Genomic DNA, 23012 nt, shown 5'->3' with positions numbered 1-23012 from the left:
GGGCCTCTTGTAAAAAGCGACCATTTGCCCTTCGCATCAAGATTTCCTCTCTGTACCTCGCCTCCCAACCTCCCTCCAACCCACCTTGTCTGAGCCTGCTCCTGACCTCCCTCTCTCTGCCATGTGGCCTGGCCCCTGGAAGGCCAGCTGTTTACCTCGCTGTAGCCTGGCCTCGATGCACGACGCTGGTCTCCATGGACCACAGGTGCCGGCTTCATGCCTGGGGGCAACATGCTGCTTGGGACAGAGCCCCTTGCCCCAGGCTTCAGCCTGCCAGGGAGGGGGCCAGATTAGTAGCTTCTGGGACAGCAGGATCAGCAGAGAGGGGTGGGTGCTGATCCAAGGAGACTAGATTGTTGGTCCAAAGAGGGCCATGAGCTTGATGAGAGATGGAATGAAAGAGACTCCCATTCCAGGGGAACAAGTTTGGTCACACAAGCCCAAGCATAACCAGCCCTTAATGTCCTCTTTCATGAGGGCTTTGATGTCAGATGACCAAACTTCCACTGCATTCTTTCCTCAAGTCTCCCAGGGTTTTGCCTAAAGCAGGGGCCACCATCCTCCCTGCCTTCCCCCTCCCCCCTGCAAGTGATACCCGAGGACGCATGTCAGGGTCAAAGCCAAGGGTCTCAGGGGCTGCAGAGATGAGACCTGACACCCCACCTGTGATCCTGCATTCAACATGGAAGGGACCAGTGAAGACGAGCATTTCAGGGTTTCAGCAATATCCCGGCCGTAGATTTGGCAGGTAACAGCACAGAAGTGTGTGAATCATGAATTGCTGTTTTAGCCATGAATGTTTCGGTTTACAGCCTGCCAGGCTTTTAGCTACTCAGGCACATTTATATATTTTAAAAAGGAAACTCAAATAAACAAAAAAGTCAATACTATATATGCTAATTTGTAATCAGCTTTTTAAAATGAATCTTATCTTAAATATCATTCCATGCAATTTAAACTTATTGTCTGTCATTGTCTTTCATTAAAAAATTGTTATGGGACTTCCCTGGCAGTCCAGTGGTTAAGACTCTGCGCTTCCACCGCAGGGGCCTCCGGTTCGATCCCTGGTCAGGGAACTAAGATCCCGCATGCCATGCGGCACGGCCAAAAAAAAAAATTGTTATTATGAAAATTTTAACATAAACATAAAAGTAGAAAAAATGGTGCAATGAATCCCCACATAATTATTACCCAGATTCTATTTATCAAGATTTGACACATTTTTCCACGTGTTCTTTTGCTAAAATAATAGACAGCACACCCCAGATATCACATCACTTCACTCCTATATACTTCAACATGCTTCTCTTAAAACATATAGGCATTTCTTATAGCACCAGGAAGCCGCTATCACACCTAATGAATCTGTGATGTCACCAAATACTCAGTCCATAATAAAGTTTGCCAAAACATCTAAACCATGTTTTGTTGTTGCATTGTAATTGGTGTGTTCGGATCATGATTCTAAATGAAAAATAAAATGAGTTGTGCAAGCAGGCATTCTGGGGACCAAAGCACCCAGGAATGTTTCCCAAATTATCCAGTCACCAGGACCCCCTTCCACTTCAAGAATACACCTGCGTGGTGTTCCCCTGCTTCCTCGCAGAGATGTTAAATCGCTTAGTCTTACCTCTTCAGGGTCTCTAGAGGCTCCTTCCTGCTCATGACGCCCGTGTCCGGGTCCACCGTGGTTAAAATGCACCTGGACACACACACACAGGGCATCACACACGGGGCAAAGCAGACGATCTTCACCCTCCCCTCCGTCTCCTGGGCAGCAGTGCATGCACCTCACCTGGAGCAAGCCATCACCCTTTTCAGTTCCACATCACCAATGAGAAGCTCATTCCATGAGTCCTGGGGACAAAGCACGTAACTCAGGTGAGCACTTCGGATCCCCAGCCCTGACCCACCCGTGTAGGGACTTTGCATGATTCAACAGCTGATGAAGCCACTTCCATCAAAGATGGCCAACTGCACATCACACCTCCCTGTTCCCTCCCTCTGCCTTTGATTTGTTGGTTCTTTCCCCTGAAATGAAATGCTCCCTCTCCTCTCACTTGTAAAGCTGGAATTGAAACTCATCTCCTTCAGGAAGCCTCCCTGACTGACCCCACTTGACTGGAGGTGGTGTGGAAGGCCAGGGTTGGGCTGCTGGAAGGAGCAGGTGAAAGAGAGGAGAGGGTATGGAGAGGGGGGATTACTCTAGGTTGTATCAGATCCCTTCCGTGCTGGCCTAAGGTGGATGAATGTCCTTAATCATTGTGTCTGTTTACCTTGTAGCTCCCCTGGCCAGATAGGAACAAATCCAGAGCAGGCCAGTAGCTTTACTTCCCTTTGCATCTCCACGGGAGCATTCACAAAGCTCTCCAGCCCAGGAACCTCCTGGGGCATTTGTCTATGGCCTGGGTCACTGGCGCTTACTTTTCAGGACAAATCAAATCAATGGACTGTGTCCCTCAAATCCAGAAGGGGAGATAGAACATACGCACATGAAAAGTGAATGGTCAATATTCCTTTTAAAAGTTTCAGAAAAATTGAGAAAAAGCTTTACAAGACAGCACCCTGTGTGCTGGTTGAACTTTGCAGACAAGCATGGTGCCGGTGGCTTAGAAGAAGAGATTTTTAGGCTGCTCTGGGCAGGGGAGGTTTTAAGGTAAAGGTAGGATCTGAATTGAGTCTTCCAGGGTGGAGACTTTGAGAGGCACAAAAGAAGGGTGAGGGAACTCCAGGCAATAACAAGAAGGAAGGACATTTGATTGTGGTCCTGACCTTCTTACCCTCACAGAGAAGGTGCCTGAGAGCCAAAGACAGGAATCCATGAGTTAAAACAAACCTGCCCAGTCCTTTGTTGATCACAAGCCAGAGAGAAAGTTCCAGGCTCAGAATTTTAACCCTGACAGTGTGTATTATTCTTGATATGTGTATTGCAGGGTTTTGTTTTTGTTTTTCTAATCATAAAATGAGTCTCTTCACTGCGTGTTTCACAACAGTCCAAAAAGCTGGGCACCTGGGATTAGAGCAACCCAGCCTGCTCTGTGTACATTTCTCCACCAGGAGGCACTGTGGTCACAAAAAAACATAAAAGATCCGAAAGGAGAGAAATGAAGGTTCTGGTTAGGAAATTAATTTATTATTAATTAAAGAAATATTTACAGAGCCCCTTTTATGGGCAATAAAAACTGTTGGGGATTGAGTCACAGATAAATAAGTTAAAAATTCCACCATCAGGAAAGTATCTATTTGGCAAACTGGCGGAAAAGGAGAAAACTATTTCCATGTTGAAGGCACACTATGGGCCCAGAACCGTATTAAACGTTAGAGAAGGGCCCATGAAAATCTTCCTACAGAACATGTTATCTTGAGGTGATAAGAAATTGAAACAGGAGAAGCTGGATATGGAGAGGCACAGACACAGCACAGTGTGGCTTTGGAAAAGAGAAGCAGCTCTTACAGGTCTGGCAATCAGAGCAGACCTCTCAGGGGAGGTGGCTTTTCATCTGGGCTTTTAAAGAAGACCAGGAGTTTCTAAGTGGGGCAAGAGGCAAGACTTGGGGTGAGCAGGAGATAAGAGAATACATTAGGTTCTCAGTCCAATCTGTAGCTTGGAGCTTTTACTGGAAGTAAAGGCTGGGAAAGCAAAGTGTGGCAAGATGATGGAGGGACCAGAATGGTAGAGTGAGCAGTTTGGGACTTTTGAGAACTGGGGAGCCACTGAAGGCTTTTGAGCAAGGCAGCAACACTGACTGTCACAAACTTTTAGAGTAGAAGAGATCACTCTGGTGCTCTGAGGGGCTCGGCTGTGACAACATCCAGGACCACTCAGTGGTCCAGACTTGAGACAACAAAGGTGATCTAGCTGGCAGCTGAGAACAGAAAGGGAGAAGATGGGGCCGGGGATGAGGGGAACATGGGAGAAGAAGGAGTCAGGGGTGACTTATAAGCTCTAAGCCAGGGTGAAAGAAGGAATATAGTAGCCAGGATAGAAGCTGTGAAGTCAAGAGACGGAGTTTGGGGAGGTGGGGGTATGGGGTGGGGAGCTTATAAGAACAAGTTTGCTAGGTCCACAGAACATATGAAAACTCCCAGCAGACAGTCAGAAATGTGAGCCCACACTGCAAGGGGGAATCCACGGTTGGACACTTGGGAAGGACCCACCTAAGGGTGACAGATGGTGAAGCTGCAGGAGAGGGTGTCATCACCAAGGGAAGGTAGAGAAAGAGAAGGGTCAAGGCCAGAAATTTTGGAAGCCCCTACCTGAGTGAGGAGTACAAGGAGAAACAGCAAATGCACAAGGGCAGTGCAGCCAAGGAGAGAAAGTTCCAGAAGTAGTACCTATTGGTCCAAGGGGAGGGCAATGATAACCAGGAAAAGGTCTCTGAATGACGGAGGGGAGAAGGGCAGCCTCAGAGAAGTCAGGGTGAGGAGAGCAGATGATGGGTGTGAAGGGATGCAGAGAAGGACCACGACCATGAGAGGCAGGTCCTGAAATGAGGAGGGGGTTCACTTCCCAGAAGCCTCCGTGCAGGTCCTCAGCTTCTGGACAGTCTGCTTCGCCCACTGCACCTGGCACCACCTGCCCTAATCGTCTCCAGATCCCTGCCGCAGGCAGACGTGCACAATGCAAATTGGTTTCTGTCACTCTCTTGCCTAAAATCCTTTCCAGACCCTTCCTCTGAAGGGGATGCCCCTTGACACCAAGGACCTTGGCTCTCAACCCCCCTCCCTGAGCGCCGATGCTGTAAAAGACAGCAGTTATCTCCGTGCCAGCGCAGCCCTGCTCCTGTGCCCCCTCCCTCAGTGCTTCTTCCTTCTGCGTCACCTGGCCAACCTCGGCTCATTCATTCACTTAGCAAAGAATTCATGCTGGGTGTTTTTCTAGGAGCTGGGAGAACAACAATGGTCAAGTCCTGTCCTCAGAAAGCATGTGTAGGGGAAACAGATGACAAATCTCCCAGTAAACACGGTGTGTCCGGTGGGGATGTGTGCTGGGGGGGACTGCAGGCCAAGCAGGGTATAGGGTGATCAGGAAAGACCTCACTGAAGGGGAGGGAAGACCTCAACAGGGAAGTGAAAGAGGTAAGGGAGTGAACCACACAGATACCTGAGGGAAGGCATGCCAGACAGAGGCACCAGCAAGAGCAAAGGTCCCGGGGGAGGAAGGGGCAGAGAGACAAAGAAGGGAAGAGTGACAGGATGTAAAGCTCTGGAACTAGGAGGGTGTGGCATCACATAGGACCTTGATAGCAATTATAAGGATCCCATTTTTTACTTGAAGAGAGATGGAGAACACAGAGAGAGCTTTGAGTAGAAGGAGGACGTGATGTGAGTTACATTTACAGGATGACTTTGACCTTAGCTGTGATGAGAATAGACCTTGTATGGTGGTGGGGGGTCAATCAAGGATAGACCAGTGAAGAGAGGCTATTGCAACAAACCACACGAGAGAGGGTGGTGACTTGGCCCAGAGAGGAAGTGGAGGAGCATGGCAAGAGGCCAGAGCCACCAAGATTTGTTGATTATTTGTACGTGGGAGGTGAAGGAAGAGAAGAACACAGAGTGGTTCCCACTTTGGGGCCTGAGCAGCCAGAAGTCAGAGCTGCCATACACTGAGATGTGCAAGGCTGAGCAGAGCAGACTTGGGAGTGGAAATTCAGCCCTCGGTGTTGGACATCCTGAATCTGAGACGAGATACCCCAGTGGAAATACAGAGAAGGCAGAGGGAGAGTTCAGGTGTAAAGATGTTAGTCAAGGGGTCCTCAGTGTGGAGAAGGTTTTGAAAAACACAGACCAGGGCATGAGTAGAGACAGATGGCTACCGAGTGAGGGTCTGTGTCCTCCCAACCTTCACATGTTGAAACCTAATCCCCAGTGCGATGGTATTTGGAGAAGGGGGCCTTTGGGAGGTGATGAGGTCATGGGGGTGGTACCCTTGTGAATGGAATTAGTGTCCTTATAAAAGGGACTCCAGGGGACTTCCCTGGCAATGGTTAACACTTTGCCTTGCAATGCAGGGGATGTGGGTTCGACCCCTGGTCAGGGAGCTAAGATCCCACATGCCTCGCAGCCAAAAAACCAAAGCATAAAACAGAAGCAATATTGTAACAAATTCAATAAAGACTTTAAAAATGGTCCACATCAAAAAAAATCTTTAAAAAAAACAAAGGGGGGGGGGGACTCCAGGCAGCTCTCTTGTCCCTTCCACCACATGAGGTCACAGAGTGAAGACAGCCATCTATGAACCAGGAAGCAAGTCCTCACCAGACACCTGCACGAATCTGCAGGTGCCTTGATCTTGGACTTTCCAGCCTCCAGAACTGTGAGAAATAAATTTCCATTCTTTATGAGCCTGAGCCCATACTGCCCAGTCGCCCCCCTCTCCTGTCTGTGTTAACAAAAGTTGGCTGGCTGGTCACCTACCACGCTCTGCTCATCACCTTCCTGGCCTGTCTTACGCGGCTGTAACTACCTGTTCGCATTCTAATCACCTGGGCTGTGAACTCCGGAGAAGCAGCTGTTTCTTCAATCCTGGTTTTCCTACAGGTCTATTCACAGTGCAAAGTACACAAGGGCACTAACCCATTGTGTGAGGCGTGAAACATTATTCCAGAAAATGAGGCCAGCTCAGCCACAGCGTTGTATTAACATCCAACTTAAAATATGAAAGAATCCCAATTAGGGAACACTCAGAATCAGAGAGAAAGCCTTCTACGACAAGAGTCAGTTCAAAGAAACCTCCTAAATCTGAGGTCCTACTCTGGGCCGTCCCCTCTTAACTTATCCCATCTTCATCGGCCCATCTCAGACCGTGGGGTAGGAAATGTCTTCCACGTGAACCGTGATACAAAGACCAAAGCCAGGAAGGGAGGAAGCTTAAAGGGGGCCACAGTCAGGGAGGGACCGATGGCCCGAACCAAGCTTCTTTACTTTGATTATAGCAATGAAACCACTGCCCACCTCTCTGGGCACTTTCTACGTCTTGGAGCTTTTGGGGGAGGCGTCAGCTGAAATTACTCACATTTTATAAACGCAAGAAGCAGAGGTCTCAGAAAGTTCCAGGACTTATCCAGGGTCAGACGGCCACTTATTGAAGCAGGGGGATTCAGATCCAGATGTCCTGACCCAACGCCCGGCCCCTAGAATGCTCAGAGCTCCTGTGGGCTGTGGTACAGTGTGGGTTCTTGCCGTGGGGTAGCCCTTGGCTGAGCCATCTCACTCAGGTTGAAGGTGGCACTGGAAGAGTTTTAGGGAAGTGCCATCTCAGCTTGGGGACAGTGTCCTTCCACCACCCACCCACAGCAGCCCTGCTGTAAATGACTGTCTTCCCAAGGGAGCCCTTGACTACACAGGAAGGCCACCTTCCACATCCTGCTCTGTGGCCCACACAGATCCTGTATTCTATGCTAAGTACACTGGGCTCAAAATTAACCTGCCTCCTTGGAATTCTCCTTAGAAGTCTCAGACTCTGAACTGCCCCTTGACGCCAGCATCTCTGCCTCATTTATATTTGTATCCTCCACACAGAAGTCTGTACTGATCAGATGCTCAAGAAATTGAAAACTTGAATCATTGCATAATACAGAGCCAATACATAATGCATCCTTCTGAATAATCTAATCCAACATCAAAGACTCTCATACCTTTAAAAAAAAAAAAAGTTAAATCCAAGGAAAGGGGCAACAAAGGTATAGCGTTACCTCTGCATAGACACCACACCCTGAAATTATGATATTGGGCCGGAAGTTAGTTGCCTTAACTTTCTTCTCTAGCCTGGAGTTGAGATCTGCCAGCGATGCCTCAGAAAGGATCAAGAAGGGGCTGGCGTCTGAGTACGGGATCTGATGAGAAAATAGGAGCTGTTATAGCGTGAGGCACACAGAGGCATTTCTCAGAGGTCACATGGGTCTGATTCCTGGAACCTTCCACCCCTCCCCCGCCCCACCTCCCCACACAATCTTTCTAAGTATTTCTCTAGTTCATTTACAGAAAAGTCACAGCGATTCAGAAGCTTTAAATAGCCTTGCAGATACCAGGAATTACATGATGGAGTGAAGAGAACAAGGTCTCAGAATCTTAGAGCTGTCCCTTTCTCATCCTCCAAACTCTCACACATTTATTTTGTTAAGGTTTGATGGCCTCATTTTGTGTGATAAAAAATATTCACTGATTCCATAGATACTTATTTTTCACGCAACCTGCAAATCAATGTTCAGCATGGCCGTGGCAATGGCGCTACATAGCATTGTATGTTTTACTCTCATGATGAATTCTTACAGCCTTATTTCTTTAAGGGTCAGTCTGGTCATTTTAAATCTGTGGATCTCCATACCCACACTCATCGGCCCAACTGTGAGCTGCCACACCATTGCAATCACAGTGTAAAAAGGTTGGACTCCACATGCAATTACAGAATGGATTGGGAAAGACACTGGCCTAGAACAGTATTGAAGCTGCGTTGGCACCAGAATGTTTCTGTAAATAGGAATTTTTGCTCTCAGGCAAAAATGCAAGAGTCCCCTAAATCAAGAAATACAGATGGTGCTCCTAGTGGAAGGATCTTACTTTTTGCAATTGCTTGTGACAAAAGTAATGGCAAAGTGACAGAGCCGAGCTCAGCAGACATGCCGCCCTGCTCTCCCCCTTCCAAGGGAGCCTGTCTTCTATAGGACACACCAAAGGCCAAAGCCCAGGAATGCTCCTCTGACCTGGTCTGTGGGTCGAAACAGGTCTTCTATCTGGTGAGCATTTCTCGGTTGCATGTGAGGTTCAAAGTGCACCAGGCGGTACGGCTGCGTCTTCAGGAAGTTTGTTATCCACTGGGCCGCGGCCTCACCGCAGTCCCTGCCCTCGATCTCCAGGCCCTGCACTCTGCAGGGGTTGGGGGCAAAGAACAGGCATTTGAAGATCTGGACACCCTACCATGTCCTACACATATCCAAAAGGCTGCACCAGGCTATGACGTCACTGTAAAAGTCCTTCATTATCAGGAGACGTCATTTTAGCGTGGCCCTGCCTCTGAACCATGTGGAAGCCCAAAACAAAGACGCAGTTTCAAGCCTTGTTCCCCGCCCCCCGCTTTTTTTTTGAAGTATAGTTGATTTACAATATTGTGTTAGTTTCGGGTATATAGCATAGCGATTCAGTATTTTTGCAGATTATATTCCATTACAAGTTATTATAAGATATTGGATATAATTCCCTCTGCTATACAGTAAATCCTTGTTTCTTATCTACTTGATAAACATAACAGATTTCTGTATGCTAATATTGTATCCTGCAACCTTGTTGAATTCATTTATTAGTTCTAATAGTTTGGGGGTTGTCAAAGGAAACCTGAGTCCCAACGGCTCTTGGTATCTTTACCCTAATCTAAGCTTTCTGATTCTGCAATTTCCAAACGTGACCTTGTGTAGTCTTTGGGGCATGGACCAAAAGCCCGTATGGGACCATGAAAAAAAGTTTCCACATAATTCCAAGTGCACCAGTAATTAAATTAAAAAAAATTTAACCACAAGGAAGTATGGGTATATATCCAACTGTAATAGGGGCCAGGCATGCTCAGCGGGCCGGGCCAGCAGGTTTGAGTAGCCGCCCGCGGTCAGCCCAACGCCACGTCCCGTCCCTGCCACTCCTTCCCTAGGAGCCAGGAGGCGGGCCGTGGAGGGCCTGAGGCCCTGGAGCTGCTGGCAGTGAGGGCTGCAGGTGCCACACTCGTGAAATAGGGACAGAGCAGGCGCGCAGCTGTTAGCGCCCGGCCTCGGGGATGGGGGTGACACTGAGCGGTCCTGGGGCAGGGGGTGTGATGGGAGGCGGATTGCTCCTTTTCCCCGGAGCCCTCCAAGCCCTAGAGCCTCCGGCAGGTGGGTGAGCTGAGGGCACCGGGGACAGGCTGAGGGCTCCAGCACCCCCTGCCACGGCCCCACACCATCAGGGCCAGGCTTGGACCTAATGGTCGCAGCCGTCTCCATGGAGCCCTCAGCAACTGGAGTATATGCACACTGCCATTAAGGTAAAAGCTTCTACCGGCTTCAGTCTCTCCCATTCACGTTTCTGATTGGTATTTGCTAACGTTTGTTTTGGTGGAGGTTTATAGGAACATCATGACCTGACCGTGACCTGACCTCAAGAACAAAGGATGTGACCCCGAGAAGTTTGCAACAACTAACCACGCCCTCCCTCACCTTTCCTAGAAAGGGGCTTTGCTGAAAGCTTTCAGGGAGTTCAGGGCTTTTTAAGGCATGAGCCACCCATCTCCTTGCATGGCCCTGCAGTAAAGCTTTCTCTGCTCCAAACTCCGACGTTTTGGTATTGCTTGGCCTCACTGTGCATCGGGCACACAGACGTGCGTTTGGTAACATAACCGCGGCAGACAAACAGGAACCAGAATACGGAGAAACATGAAATACAAACTGCAATAGGCATATTAAAAAGTTTGCCTCAGGGCTTCCCTGGTGGCGCAGTGGTTGAGAGTCCGCCTGCCAATGCAGGGGACACGGGTTCGAGCCCTGGTCCAGGAAGATCCCACATGCCGCAGAGCAACTAGGCCCGTGCGCCACAACTACTGAGCCTGCGCGTCTGGAGCCTGTGCTCCGCAACAAGAGAGGCCGCGATAATGAGAGGCCCGCACACTGCACTGAAGACTGGGCCCTCTTGCCGCAACTAGAGAAAGCCCTCGCACAGAAACGAAGACCTAACACAGCCATAAATAAATAAATAAAAATAAACCCAAGAAAGTTTAAAAATAAATAAAAAATAAAAATAAAAAAATAAAAAAATAATAAATACTCTCTTAAAAAAAAAAAGGTTGCCTCAATGATGGATGCAAATTAAATCAATAAGAAATTACTGTTTTTAACACAAAAATGGCAAAATATTTTTGAACATAATGGTCAGAATGAGATGAGACAGATATGCTTATAAACTGCTGGTGAATATATAGCTGGTATAACCATTCTGCAAAGCAATTGAGCAACATATATCAAAAGTCTATAGGAGCCATACTCCTATCGCTGGCAAAACCACTGCTAAAATGTTTTCCCTAAGGAAATAATAAGAGAGATGAACAGAGATTTATGCCAAGTTATCCATCACATTCTTCTTCATACCTGGAAAAAACTGAAAACAATCCAAATGTGTAAACATGGGATGTGCTAAAATGCATTCGAGGATACCCATGGAATGAAACATTACGCCAACATGAAAATGGTATTTTTGAAGATTTTTTAACAATCTGAAAAAAGACTCAACGTACACTTAAGTATATAAACCATATTCAAGACTGTTCTTTGGTACTATTTCAATTTGGTTTTTAAAGTATTAGCCATAGAGACAGAAAGAAAATATGTCAAAATACGAATTATAGTTATCTCAGATGGGTTTCGTTTTCTTCCCTTTTTTGGTATTTTCCAATTTCTCAACAATGAATATGTATTACTTTTATAATCAGAAAAACCATCAAATTAAAGTGAAAACATATTATTATGTTTAAAATTCTGATATTACAGAAATCATATTAGTTCTGCATTTTACGAACTTTTGGGGGTCTTTAGACATTTTTCAAGTAACTACATTTTTTGATGTGATGTTATTTTCTATGATAGGCTGTGGACTAATTAAGCATTCACGTGGCATTTTCATTCAAAATGCAGAAACTGTAACAAGAGTATAATTAGACCATATTTTAACTTTCCCGAAATAAGATTTAAAAAATGAACTCTAGACATGATTTCTTAAAAGCAGAGCTAGTTTCCTGGAATAATTGCTCTCTTGAGGGCCTTCTGATGTTGAGGAAAGACACTCTGTACAGAGCAGTCTCCTGGCTGAATCTCCACTTTATTACAGGGACCCCTGGGCATCTGCAGGTCAGAACACTCTTCTGGTTGCAGCTCTTCTTTTCTATTTTGGAACTTCCTTTCATTAAACTAAATATCACGGGTCATATAGCCATTTGCAACTCCCGCCATACCTCAGTCTTCGAAGATTCCCAGTCTCTCCAGGCAACATAGAGATTGATCCTAGGGTAATACATTGATCTAACCTCACCTCTTCCAGGACCCTCTCCCCACTCACTCCAACCCCATTTTTGTCCTTTATCCTCTGGTGGTGTTATTTTTCTCTTGTTGACATGTCAATATGCCTTTGATCCCATAGTTTTCTATTTAAGTCTTTTATGTTTCTCTGCCCCACGTCAACACACATTTCTGAAGCTGCTCCCCTTTTCCACCTTCTTTTAGATCATCACGATGTTGAGGACTTGACCCTACATAGGGTACATTCGCAATCAATGGTTAATTATTGACAATGTTTCTCCGGATTTCCGCCACATTTCCCATTTTCCCAAAACTGCAGGAATAAATACTCACGCAAGGATTAAGAGCTATCCTTTCCTTACCTGCACTTGTGCACTGCATTTATGGTGGGTGTCTTGATGGGCAGTCGCAGGTCCTTCGTGTAGGCTGCACTGAGGGTCAGGGTGTCACCCTCACAGGTCAGGGAAATCAGGACCAGGCGGGGTTCCTGTCGAGCAGTAACCATATTCCCCTCCTTGTTGATCACAAGCCAAAACCTGCCATTTTCAAAACACAAGGTATGCATGGCCCACCATGACAGGCAGCCAGTCTCTGGGGGAGTTTCAGTGATACACTGTCATCTTTGATTTCCTTGCTGTAAGCCTGGTGTGTGTGAGTTTGTGTGCGTGTGTGTATGTGTGTGCGTGTGTCAGTCTGTCTGCCTGTCCACCAGCTCATCAGCCCAGCAAGACTGAATCTGTCAGTTAATTTCAAAGTGTTTAATAATCACTCGTGCATCAGACAAAATATCTGCAGAACGTTTTGAGCTCCTTGATGGCACAGAAATCAAAGAAGTTAATTATACGTCCATCTCAATTGCCAGAAAGTCTGCTCACTTTCATAAACATGCCCTAAGGAGATGATAGGAATCTATCTCGGAGAAAGACGAGGAAGCATGGTGCCTGGCACAAGGAGGCATTCCTGCTGGTAGAAATAACAAGATGTTGCTGTATTGTTCTCAGAGGGTGGAGTCAAGCTGAACAGCAAACAATGCCACTTACACTTTGCCAAATCCACCCCCAACTTTAAAAAGAAATTAACGTTTCAGTATTCAGAGCTGTGACTTTTGCAATTTGCCAAAAGGCCTATTGTTAATATGGACAATATTATTTGGCCCAGTACTCAAGGTCTAGAGGTACTTCCCAAAACAAAGATAAATGGAGAAATAAAAGCAATAGAAAGAACTGTTTCCAGTAAAAAAAATGATGGGTTTGTAGAGGGGACCTTTCAGCTACTGAGGAAGCTAAACATTGACATTTTGGTCATTTCCATTCACACTGAATGGAATGATTACAATGATAGAAGTGAGCTTGTGCTTTGGGAATCCAGAGACATAAGAAAAAAATATGGCAGATACTTTAGATCATCACCTCCGGCAGGTCATCGTGGTTGAGTTGTTCAGCTATGCAAGAAAAATAAAGTTAGTGTAAGCCTTTTCCAGAAGGAACACCCTCTGATCAACCCTTCATCCTGGATACAGACAGAGCTCTGCCCTGTCCCAAATCCTTGGTACTAGCACGTGAATATTCTTTCTGGTAATCCTTCCTAGTAATAATGGTAGTCTGATATTTCTAAAATACAAATCTGATCATGTCACCCCCTTCTGCAAACCACATCCCACCACCGCCGCCCTGTGGTTCCTGCTTTCAGAATAAAACTCTAACTCTTCAGCAAGGCAGGCAAGGCCCTTCATCACCCGGCTACCCTCCCAGCCAGTCTCACCACCTGTGCCCTCACACATGCCAGCCTTTCTTTTTCTTTTTAATTTTTTTATTGCGGTAAGATATACACAGCATAAAATACTTGGCATACTCTTAGGTACACACCCAGAAGAACTGAAAGCAGGGACTCAAACAGATACTTGGGCGCCAATATTCACAGCAGCCTTATTCACGATGCCGAAAAGTAGAAACAACCCAAATTTCCAACAACAGAGAATGGACGTGAAAAAAATATGACTTTAACCATTTTTAAGTGCACAATTCAGGGGCATTAAATACTTTCATAGTGTTGTGCAACCATCACCACTATGTATTTCCAAAACGTTTTCGTCATCACAAACAGAAACTCTGAACCCATGACGCAATAAGTACCCATTCCATTCCCCTCTCTCCCCAGCCCCTGGCAACCTCTAATCCCCTTTCTATCTCTATGAATTTGCCTGTTCTAGGTATTTCATATAATTGGAACTATATAATGTCTGTCCTTTTGTGTCTGGCTTATTTCACTTAACATAATGTTTTCAAGATTTGTCTGTGCTGTAGCATGTATTAGAACTTCTTTCTGTGGGTGAATAATATTCCAAAGTGTGTATATACCACATTTTCAGTTCCAGCTATGAAGTCCTTCCTGACCATCCCAGTTTCTCATGCTCCTTCCTCTGTGCTCCCTGGCACTTGTCACATTCAGTCAATTACCACCTCGGACTGCAAGCCTTTGTTCGCTTCTCTCCATCACACTTATTGATAGTATGCTGACAAAAACAGCTCACGGTTCCACTGTGTCACGAATTGCCCTCTGTCTGGGGAACTGGAAGGGGGAAAAGTTACAGCCCTCATCAGTCCTGTGTGTTACCTACAGCAACTGAGGGCTGGTCTGGGAAGGAGTCAGCCTTACACTGAGGCCAAGCCCAGACCCAGAATAGGACAAAGCTGCTTGCTCTGGGCCTTTGAGATCTTCGCAGAACCCCAGGAATTCACACAGGTCGAGACTACCCAGGTAGGGCATGAATAAAACCCCTATTTACAAAGCACCAGTGTGCTAAAGAAAACAAGAGTCCCGATGCCACTGCTGTGTGGCTCTAAACCTCAGTTTCTTTATCCATAAAAGGGTGCAAGAGAGAATTAGGGAAAATAAAGTATGCAATAGCACTTTTTAAGCTGCAAGAATCTTAAACTTTAATCGTGATTACGATTATGTGCTCCACCTTGGTGAGCTCTTTGAGGGTTTGGATCCGTGGCTCCAAGTTTCCCCAAGTTCTCAAGAGACAGTAAGAATAAACTGGCGGGGACCAATCCTGTGAAGCTCGCCCCTTCCGCTAGACGGAATTGAGTCAGTTTGCTTGCGCACCGGCTGACACCTGGGGACCAATGCCGCACCTCCTCTGGGGCGCAAGCCATAGCCGGAAGGCAGATCGGGACCCTGGGTCTGCGGTTGGGAGGTGACGGCCCCCTTTTCTCTTCTTCCTTTCCTCTCTCCCGACCCCCGCCAGCTCCCACTTTCTTTGTAAGGGAAGGACTCCGCAGGCCTCCCCCGCTCCCGGGCTCAGCCCTACCTGTCCCGCAAGTGACCGCTGCGCAGCCCCAGGGCCGTGCACTCCGCCGCCTTCACCGACACCCCCTTGCAGGACTTGACGGGGTAGATCCAGAGCTCTGCCACGGTGCCCACCTGCTGCAGCCGCCGGCGCCGCCCGGGCCGCGCGCGACGCCAGGCCACGGCCCCCAGCGCCACCGCGGCCAGTCCCAGCGCGGCGACCCCGAGCCAGCGGGGCCGGGGCTGCGGCGCGGGGAGGCCCAGGCGGGCTAGCGCGGACGAGCCGGCGGCGCCCATGACCCAGCGATCGCGGGCGCGCCGGGGACTCCAGCGGGGCCCACCCGGGACGCCCAGCAAGCCAGGCAGGAGCGCGGCCGCCGCCGGGGGCTGCGGGCGGAGGCGCCGCCCTTAACCGGGCGTCCAAGGGGAGGGCGGTTCCCGAATCTCCTTCCGGCCGGAGTATCGCGTGCTGCTCCTGAGGCCTGGCCCCTGGGGCGCTGCGGGTAGGAGGTGGTGGCTCGGCTTCTACGCGGTCTACTGCCCGCCGCCGCCTCCACTTCCGCCGCCTGCTGGCTACTAGGCGACGTGCCCTCCCCCATGATCGCTACAAGTGACCAGTTTATTTATTTACGTACTTGTGGCGTTGACTTAAAAAAATGCACAAGGTGAAAGTTGCAAGTTAAGTTTTATTTGGAGCAAAATGAGGACTGCAGCCCGGGAGACAGCGGTTCAGATAACTCTGGAAACTGCTCAGAGGAGGCGAGGGGGCAGCCAAGGATATATAGGAGTTTGGCAACAAAGGGCAGGTAGTGTGGAACGTCATAAGATTATTGTTAATTAAAGAAAGCCAGTTATCTCAAGTTAAGGAATTTACCCCTTTTCTATGTATGGGCAGATGCAGGAGACTGGGCTCACTGAAATCATTCCTCTGATATGCACCTCAGCTATCTGGGCCAGGATCCTGTATTTTTACATCCTGAGTTTCCTCAGGGCTCCCCGCAGGGAGTGACTGCAGTCTGATGGCTGCTAGATGGCAGGGATCCTCTTCAGCCCTGAGTTTCCTCAGGGCTCACAGGTTCACGTTGGAGAGTTGCAATCATTGATGACTGTGACATCCTTTGTTTATTGATATGGCAGGAAATATATGCCATTTATAAATATTCCATACCATTTATAAATGTTCCATTTATCAGTGGGTTGTTTATTTAACCTAAAATAAACAAAAACAATTCGCAGGACAAAATATAATTTTGAAATTAGAAATCAGGCAGCGGGCAGATCCGTCTCCTGGAGCTAGGAGCGGGCGGGCACCACGTGGCCTTCACAGTGTCCAGCTGCCTTAGAAAACCCTAAAGATTCCACACAGAAAAAAAAAAAAAAAAAAAAACTGTTATAATTAATAAATGAATTCAGTTAAGTTGCAGGTCACGAACTCAATATACAAAAATCAGTTGCATATCTATACACTAACAATGAACTATCAGAGAAATTAAGAAAACAATCCTATTTATAACTTACCAAAAAGAGTAAAATACCTAGGAGTTAATTTAACCAAAGAGGTGAAAGATTTGTACTTTGAAAACTAAAACACATTGAAGAAGACACAAATAAATGGAAAGATGCTCTGTGCTCATGGATCGGAAGAATTAATATCGTTAAAATAACCATACTACCTAAAGCAATCTGCAGAGTCAATGGAATCCCTATCAAAATTCCAATGGCAGTTTTCACAGAAATAGAAAAAACAATCCTAAAATTCGCATGGAGCCACAATAGACCCCGAAGAACCAAAGCAATCTTGAGAAAGAAGAACAAATCTGGACACATCACACTTCCTGATTTCAAATTATATTACAAAGCTATAGTAATTAATATAGTATAGAGTTGGCATAAAAACAGACACATAGATCAATGGAATTGCTCAACTGAGAGCCCGGAAATAAACTCACACATATCTGGTCAATTAATTTCAACAAAGGAGCCAAGCATAAACAATGCGGAATGGATAGGATAGTCTTTTCAATAAATTGTGTTAGGAAAAGTATGAAACTGAAACTTCTCTTCCCACCCTATCTTACACCATACACAAAAATCAATTCAAAATAGATTGAAGACTTGAATAAAACCTGAAACCATAAAACTCCTAGAAGAAAACATGGGCAGTAAGCTCCTTGACATCTGTCTTGACAATGATTTTTAGATTTAACACCAAAAGCAAGGGCAACAAAAGCAAACATACATAAGTGGGATTACATCAAACTAAAAAGCTTCTGTGCAGCAAAGGAAACCATTAACAAAATGAAAAGGCAACCTATATAATGAGGGAAAATATTTTCAAATCATATCTCTGATGAGGGGTTAATATTCAACATATATAAAGAACACATACAACTCAACAGCAAAAAGAAAAAAGCCAATTTTTAAAATGGGCAGAGGAACTAAATAGACATTTTTTCAAAGAAGACATACATACAGATGGCCAACAGGTACATGAAAAGGTGCTCAACATCACTAATCATCAGGGAAATGCAAATCAAAACCACAATGAGATATCACTTACACCTGTTAAAGTGGCTATGATCATAAAAGAAAGAGATAAGTTTTGGGGAAAAGTGAAGGAAAGGGAACCCTTGTGCACTGTTGGTGAGAATATAAATTGGTACAGCCACTTTGAGAAAAAATATGGAGTTTCCTAAAAATTTTTTAAATAGAACTACCAAATGATCCAGCAATTCCACTTCTGGGTATACATCTGAAAGAAACAAAATCACTATCGTGAAAAGACATCTACACCCCCAGGTTCACTGCAGCATTATTTACAATCACTAAGACATGTAAACAACCCAAGTGTCCATAGACTGATGAATGGAGAAAGAAGTTGTGGTGTATATATATACAATGGGATATTATTCAAGCATAAAAAAAAGGAAATCCTGCCATTTGTGACAATATGGGTGGACTTCGAGTGCATTATACTAAGTGAAGTATGTCAGACAGAGAAAGACAAATACAGTATGATTTCACTTATAATTGGAATCTAAAAAACCAAGCTCATAGATACAGAGAACAGATTGGTGGTTGCCAGACATAGGGATGGGGTGTGCAAAATGGGTGAAGGTGGTCAATAAGTACAAACTTCCAGTTATAAGAAAAATAAGTCCTGGGGATGCAATGTACAGCATGGTGATCATATATAACAATGCTGTATTGTATATTTAAAAATTGCTAAGATATTAGATCTTAAAAGTTCTCATCACAAGAAAAAATATTGTAACTATATGAGGTAATGGATGTTCACTAAACTTATTGTGGTTTCATTCACACACACATATATCATTTCATTTATACATACACATATCATTTCATTTATATATACACATATCATTTCATTTATATATACAGATATCATTTCATTTATACATACACATATCATTTCATTTATACATACACATATTTCATTTATACATACACATATCATTTCATTTATAAATACACATATCATTTCATTTATACACACACATATCATTTCATTTATATGTATACATATCAAATCACTATGTTGTGCACCTTAAACTAATACAATGTTATATGTCAATTAGAAAAATAGAACTATTTTAATAGAGGTCATTACAATAGGGCTCAACTCTGAATACAGCAAAGACATCTGGGGATGTATAGCCAAGGGGCACAGTGAGGGGGTGAGTGGCTGAAAAATTACTAAGCAGAGACATCAAAGGTAGGGATTCTCTCAAAAACTGGGCTTAGCAGGATTCTTGTTAAAACTGGGCTAGGCAGGTCTGACAAGGCTATAGCCAAGGTGGAAGCCCAGTTGAGAAGAGGGCTCAGAGGAGCTTGAGTAAGGTTTGGCCAAGGAGAGAGCTGTTCTCAGGCTCAAGCTCAGCACACGGGCCAGGATGGTACAAGACCTCATCAAACTCATCCATGCAGACAGAGGGTGTCTTACATCACAGAAGGGTCAGTTTCCAAAGGACAGTGAATCCTCTTTCCCCAGATGGCAACACACCTCAGGGCCTTTCAGTGCTGAGCAAGGATCTGTCCTTGGACATTGTTCCCCACCATAAATATTTAGGCCTAAACAGAGTATATCTGTCCTTCCTTTCCTCCTCCCACCCCAGGTATGCCCTCTCTCCCCACTCCTGTGAAATCCAGGAACTGAGTTCAGAGCACAGAGGCCAGTGCTGCTTCAGGCGTTAGGGCTCTTCAGTGATCTGGCCTCTTCCAGGAATGAGCTGGAGGAAGAAGGGCCTTGCATGAATCTAGCTTCCCCAGAAGAAAGGTTGACTGGTGGTGATGTGCACCATGGGGGGGCGGAGGGGAAGCAGTGGCGGGGCGGCGGGGGGCAGGTTGGGGGGACAGAGTGAACAGCAACACAGCACAGAACGGTCAGGACTTGAGCTCCATATGCTCCACAGAAAGGGCAGCTCAGGGGCATTAAATTTTGTTTACTTCTGTTTACTTCCCTCCCTGATTTCTCTTCGGAAATTTAACAGGAAAAAAAGTTGCTTCTCTACTTTAACGGTTGACTTTAAAGTGAGCATGATTTTTCAATTTCATCATTTCCAAACTTCACCCAGGGATATAGCTAAGTTAACACTTTTACCTCACAGGGTACTGGCAGTGGAGGTGAATTTCAGTCCCAGAACCCAGCAAAGGAGAGTGGAGAAGGAAGCAACAGCTGTTCCTCACAGGGCACCAGGCAGTCCCTGGGCAGTCACTGGCCATCACGCCTCAGACGGTCTATCTGTGTAGGTTATGATGGCCCTACCCCACCAATGACAGGAGGTAACATCTGTGGAGTCCGACTGCATCTCTGCTAGTCTATCAGAAAGGGTAAAGAACAACGAATGACAGTGACTGAAGCTTTAATACAAAATGAGAAAAGCCCTGGAAGCAGACTCAGAAATACCAAAGAAAAAGTACAATTGAGAATCACATTTATTAATATTAAAGAAACCACAAAATTGTGAGTTCATTCATTCTCATATTACATCAGTGAGAATTCTTGTTCTAGTCATACCAAAATAGTTCAAAAATCACTGGCATCTAAAAGAATAGGTTCGTGATTCCATCCTCCTACTCCTACTGTCAAAATTTCATTCTCTTTCAAATCCCATTCTCTTCTTTATCGTACTTGGAATTCATACTTGGTGTATCTGTCAGTTACAATTACTTTTACCTGGCTTAATAGAGGCATAATCAAATATAGAAGCAAAGTCTACAGAATAATTTCCATTCTCAAATAAAACCCGATTCCATAATGGTGGGGTCAAAACCACACAAGCAAAAAGTCAACAGGACTCAATAGCGATGTAAAAACCAATCAGTAAGAATCTGTGTGTTAACATGTCACTAATAGGAATTTGTATGTTAACATGTAAAGGCATATTAGGAAACCTGTTGTTTCTCATGTCTCCTAAAACACAGAACGATGGGTAATAAAATATAAGCATTCAAAAAAATTGTGTAGCTTTTTAGCTGATTCTTTAAACTTTTTTTTTACATTCTCTTTTTATATTATTTTCCATTATGGTTTATCACAGGATATTGAATACAGTTCCTTATGCTATACATTAAGACCTTGTTTATCCATTCTAAATGTAACAGTTTGTATCTACCAACCCCAAACTCCCAGTCCATCCCTCTCCCTCCCCGCTCCCCCTTGGCAACCATAAGTCTGTTCTCTATGTCTATGAGTCTGTTTCTGTTTCCTAGATAGGTTCATTTGTGTCATATTTTAGATTCCACATATAAGTGATATCATATGGTATTTGTCTATCTCTTTCTGACTTACTTCACTTCATATGATGATCTCTAGTTGTATCCATGTTGCTGCAAATGGCACTATTTTGTCCTTTAAACTTTCTTTATTCCTCAATATTAATGTCAGGGATTGGAGAAGTGCAGTAGCTACCACACATTAATTTTATCGGCAATTTTATTTATTTTAAAAGTCTTCATTATCTAAAATCTACATATGTTCTTATTCCCAAATCACCTCTCATACTTTCCTTGCATCAACTCAGAGCATCCGTTAACTCCAAAAAGAGATTCATTTCTACGATGAAGATGGTCACAGGCTGGGTAATAAGAATTTGCCCAGGTGGTGCTGCTGTGGTCATTAAAATCCGGATCAGTGCCTCCGGGATGCTGAAACCTGAAAAAATTGTAAGAATCTCTACTTATCTGGCTGTTTCTCTTACCAGTCATAAATAACTCAAACATGCACAAACCAGTCACTTATTGAGGTTAAAATGCACAAAATATAAACTATGTCCTGTACCAAATTACCTCGGCAAAGCCCAGAGCCAGGGATCTCTCTCTCATATGACAGGTCAGGGTGCAGATGGGAAGAACCCTTTGGAAAGCAATTCGTCAAGATGCTAAAAAATATGCCTATACCCCACGAGGCAATAATTCCACCTTTAGAAACCTAACTTATAGAAAAACAATTTTAAAATGCTCTGCATATAACGGCATATACTACAATATTACTGATAACAAAATTGGATATAGTTCGAGTATCAAATACTGTAAAATGGTGTTTAAACAGTGTCACGTAATGTTACGAAGCCGTCAAAAATGACATTTTAGGACTTCCCTGGTGGCGCAGTGGTTAAGAATCCGCCTGCCAATGCAGGGGACACGGGTTCGAGCCCTGGTCCAGGAAGATCCCACATGCCGCGGAGCAACTAAGCCCGCGCACCGCAACTACTGAGCCTGCGCTCTAGAGCCCATGAGCCACAACTACTGAGCCCACGTGCCACAACTACTGAAGCCCGCACGCCTAAAGCCCGTGCTCCGCCACAAGGGAAGCCACCGCAATGAGAAGCCTGCACACCACAAAGAAGAGTAGCCCCCGCTCGCCGCAACTAGAGAAAGCCCACGCGCAGCAATGAAGACCCAACGCAGCCAAATTAAAAAACAAATAAATAAATAAATAAATTTATTTTTTTTAAATGACATTTAATAGGTTGGAGGACTATGAAAGTGCTTATGATACCTAGTTTGTAATTCATAGATACATATTCATAAGCTCATAGTTCAGAGATATACATATATATGTGTGTGTACATATATCATATGATTTGTGGGCAGGGAATGTTGCCTGCCCTTCCGGTAAACAAAAAATGTTGCCCACCATTCGGGTTCTACGAGGATCAAGCCATCAGCAGCTGCAGAAGCCCAAGGAAGGTGTGCCCTGAGGAGAATTCAGGATGGAGAAAAACAGAAAGCGTTCTGTGCTTTGAATACTGGCCCTAGAGCATTAAGGTGCATAACTAAGGAATAATTTCAATGAGCCCAGACTCTTGCACCTTCCCACAGGCAGAAAAGCACTCAGATCATTAACTTGAGACGTCTACTCTTTGTGATGAGCAGTCATCTTTTGAAGTTCGACTACATTTTTTTTTTTTCCCAGCAAAATACTCATATATATCCTGGCTTCTCCCTGATCTCTTCAGAGCAGTTCCTCAGAGCTAGCTCAGAGGCTGTCTCCCAGGCTATAACCTCAGTAAAATCCCCCAATAAGACTTAACTCACAACTTTTAGGTTGTGTATTTTTCTTCAGTCGACAAATACATATTTGTATATATATAAATTATATATAATATATATCTGCATTATATATGATATATAATCATACAGATCATGATATACTATAGATCAGGGCTA

General features: G+C 45.1%; 2 protein-coding genes across 4 annotated transcripts in view; both read right to left on the bottom strand.

The window, feature by feature from the left end:
- The window catches only part of MTARC1 (mitochondrial amidoxime reducing component 1), a 31836-nt gene extending 15993 nt beyond the window's left edge, over window positions 1-15843 (bottom strand). For 2 of the 3 annotated variants that reach the window (XR_014254229.1, XM_082427521.1), the window contains exons 1-6: window positions 15343-15843; window positions 12392-12565; window positions 8706-8868; window positions 7698-7838; window positions 1796-1857; window positions 1631-1702 (exon numbers count right to left, since the gene is read on the bottom strand). Coding sequence is in view for 2 of the 3 variants with exons in the window: in XM_082427521.1 (XP_082283647.1) it covers window positions 1631-1702; window positions 1796-1857; window positions 7698-7838; window positions 8706-8868; window positions 12392-12565; window positions 15343-15617 (887 nt within the window). In the remaining variant the exon portion in view is untranslated. The remainder of the gene's footprint in view (window positions 1-1630; window positions 1703-1795; window positions 1858-7697; window positions 7839-8705; window positions 8869-12391; window positions 12566-15342) is intronic. The other variant, XM_082427520.1, reaches the window with a different exon arrangement.
- Window positions 15844-20258: 4415 nt separating this feature from the next.
- Window positions 20259-23012, bottom strand: part of MTARC2 (mitochondrial amidoxime reducing component 2) — a 33130-nt gene continuing 30376 nt past the window's right edge. Inside the window, exon 8 of the mRNA XM_082427534.1 lies at window positions 20259-21495. The gene's annotated coding sequence lies outside the window, so the exon portion shown is untranslated. The remainder of the gene's footprint in view (window positions 21496-23012) is intronic.

The sequence above is a fragment of the Balaenoptera physalus genome (genome assembly GCF_965194825.1).
Source record: "Balaenoptera physalus genome assembly, chromosome: 1".
NCBI classification, from domain to species: Eukaryota; Metazoa; Chordata; class Mammalia; order Artiodactyla; family Balaenopteridae; genus Balaenoptera; species Balaenoptera physalus.
The sequence above is the reverse complement of the archived record's forward strand: the minus strand, read 5'-3'. Positions and strand labels throughout refer to the sequence as shown.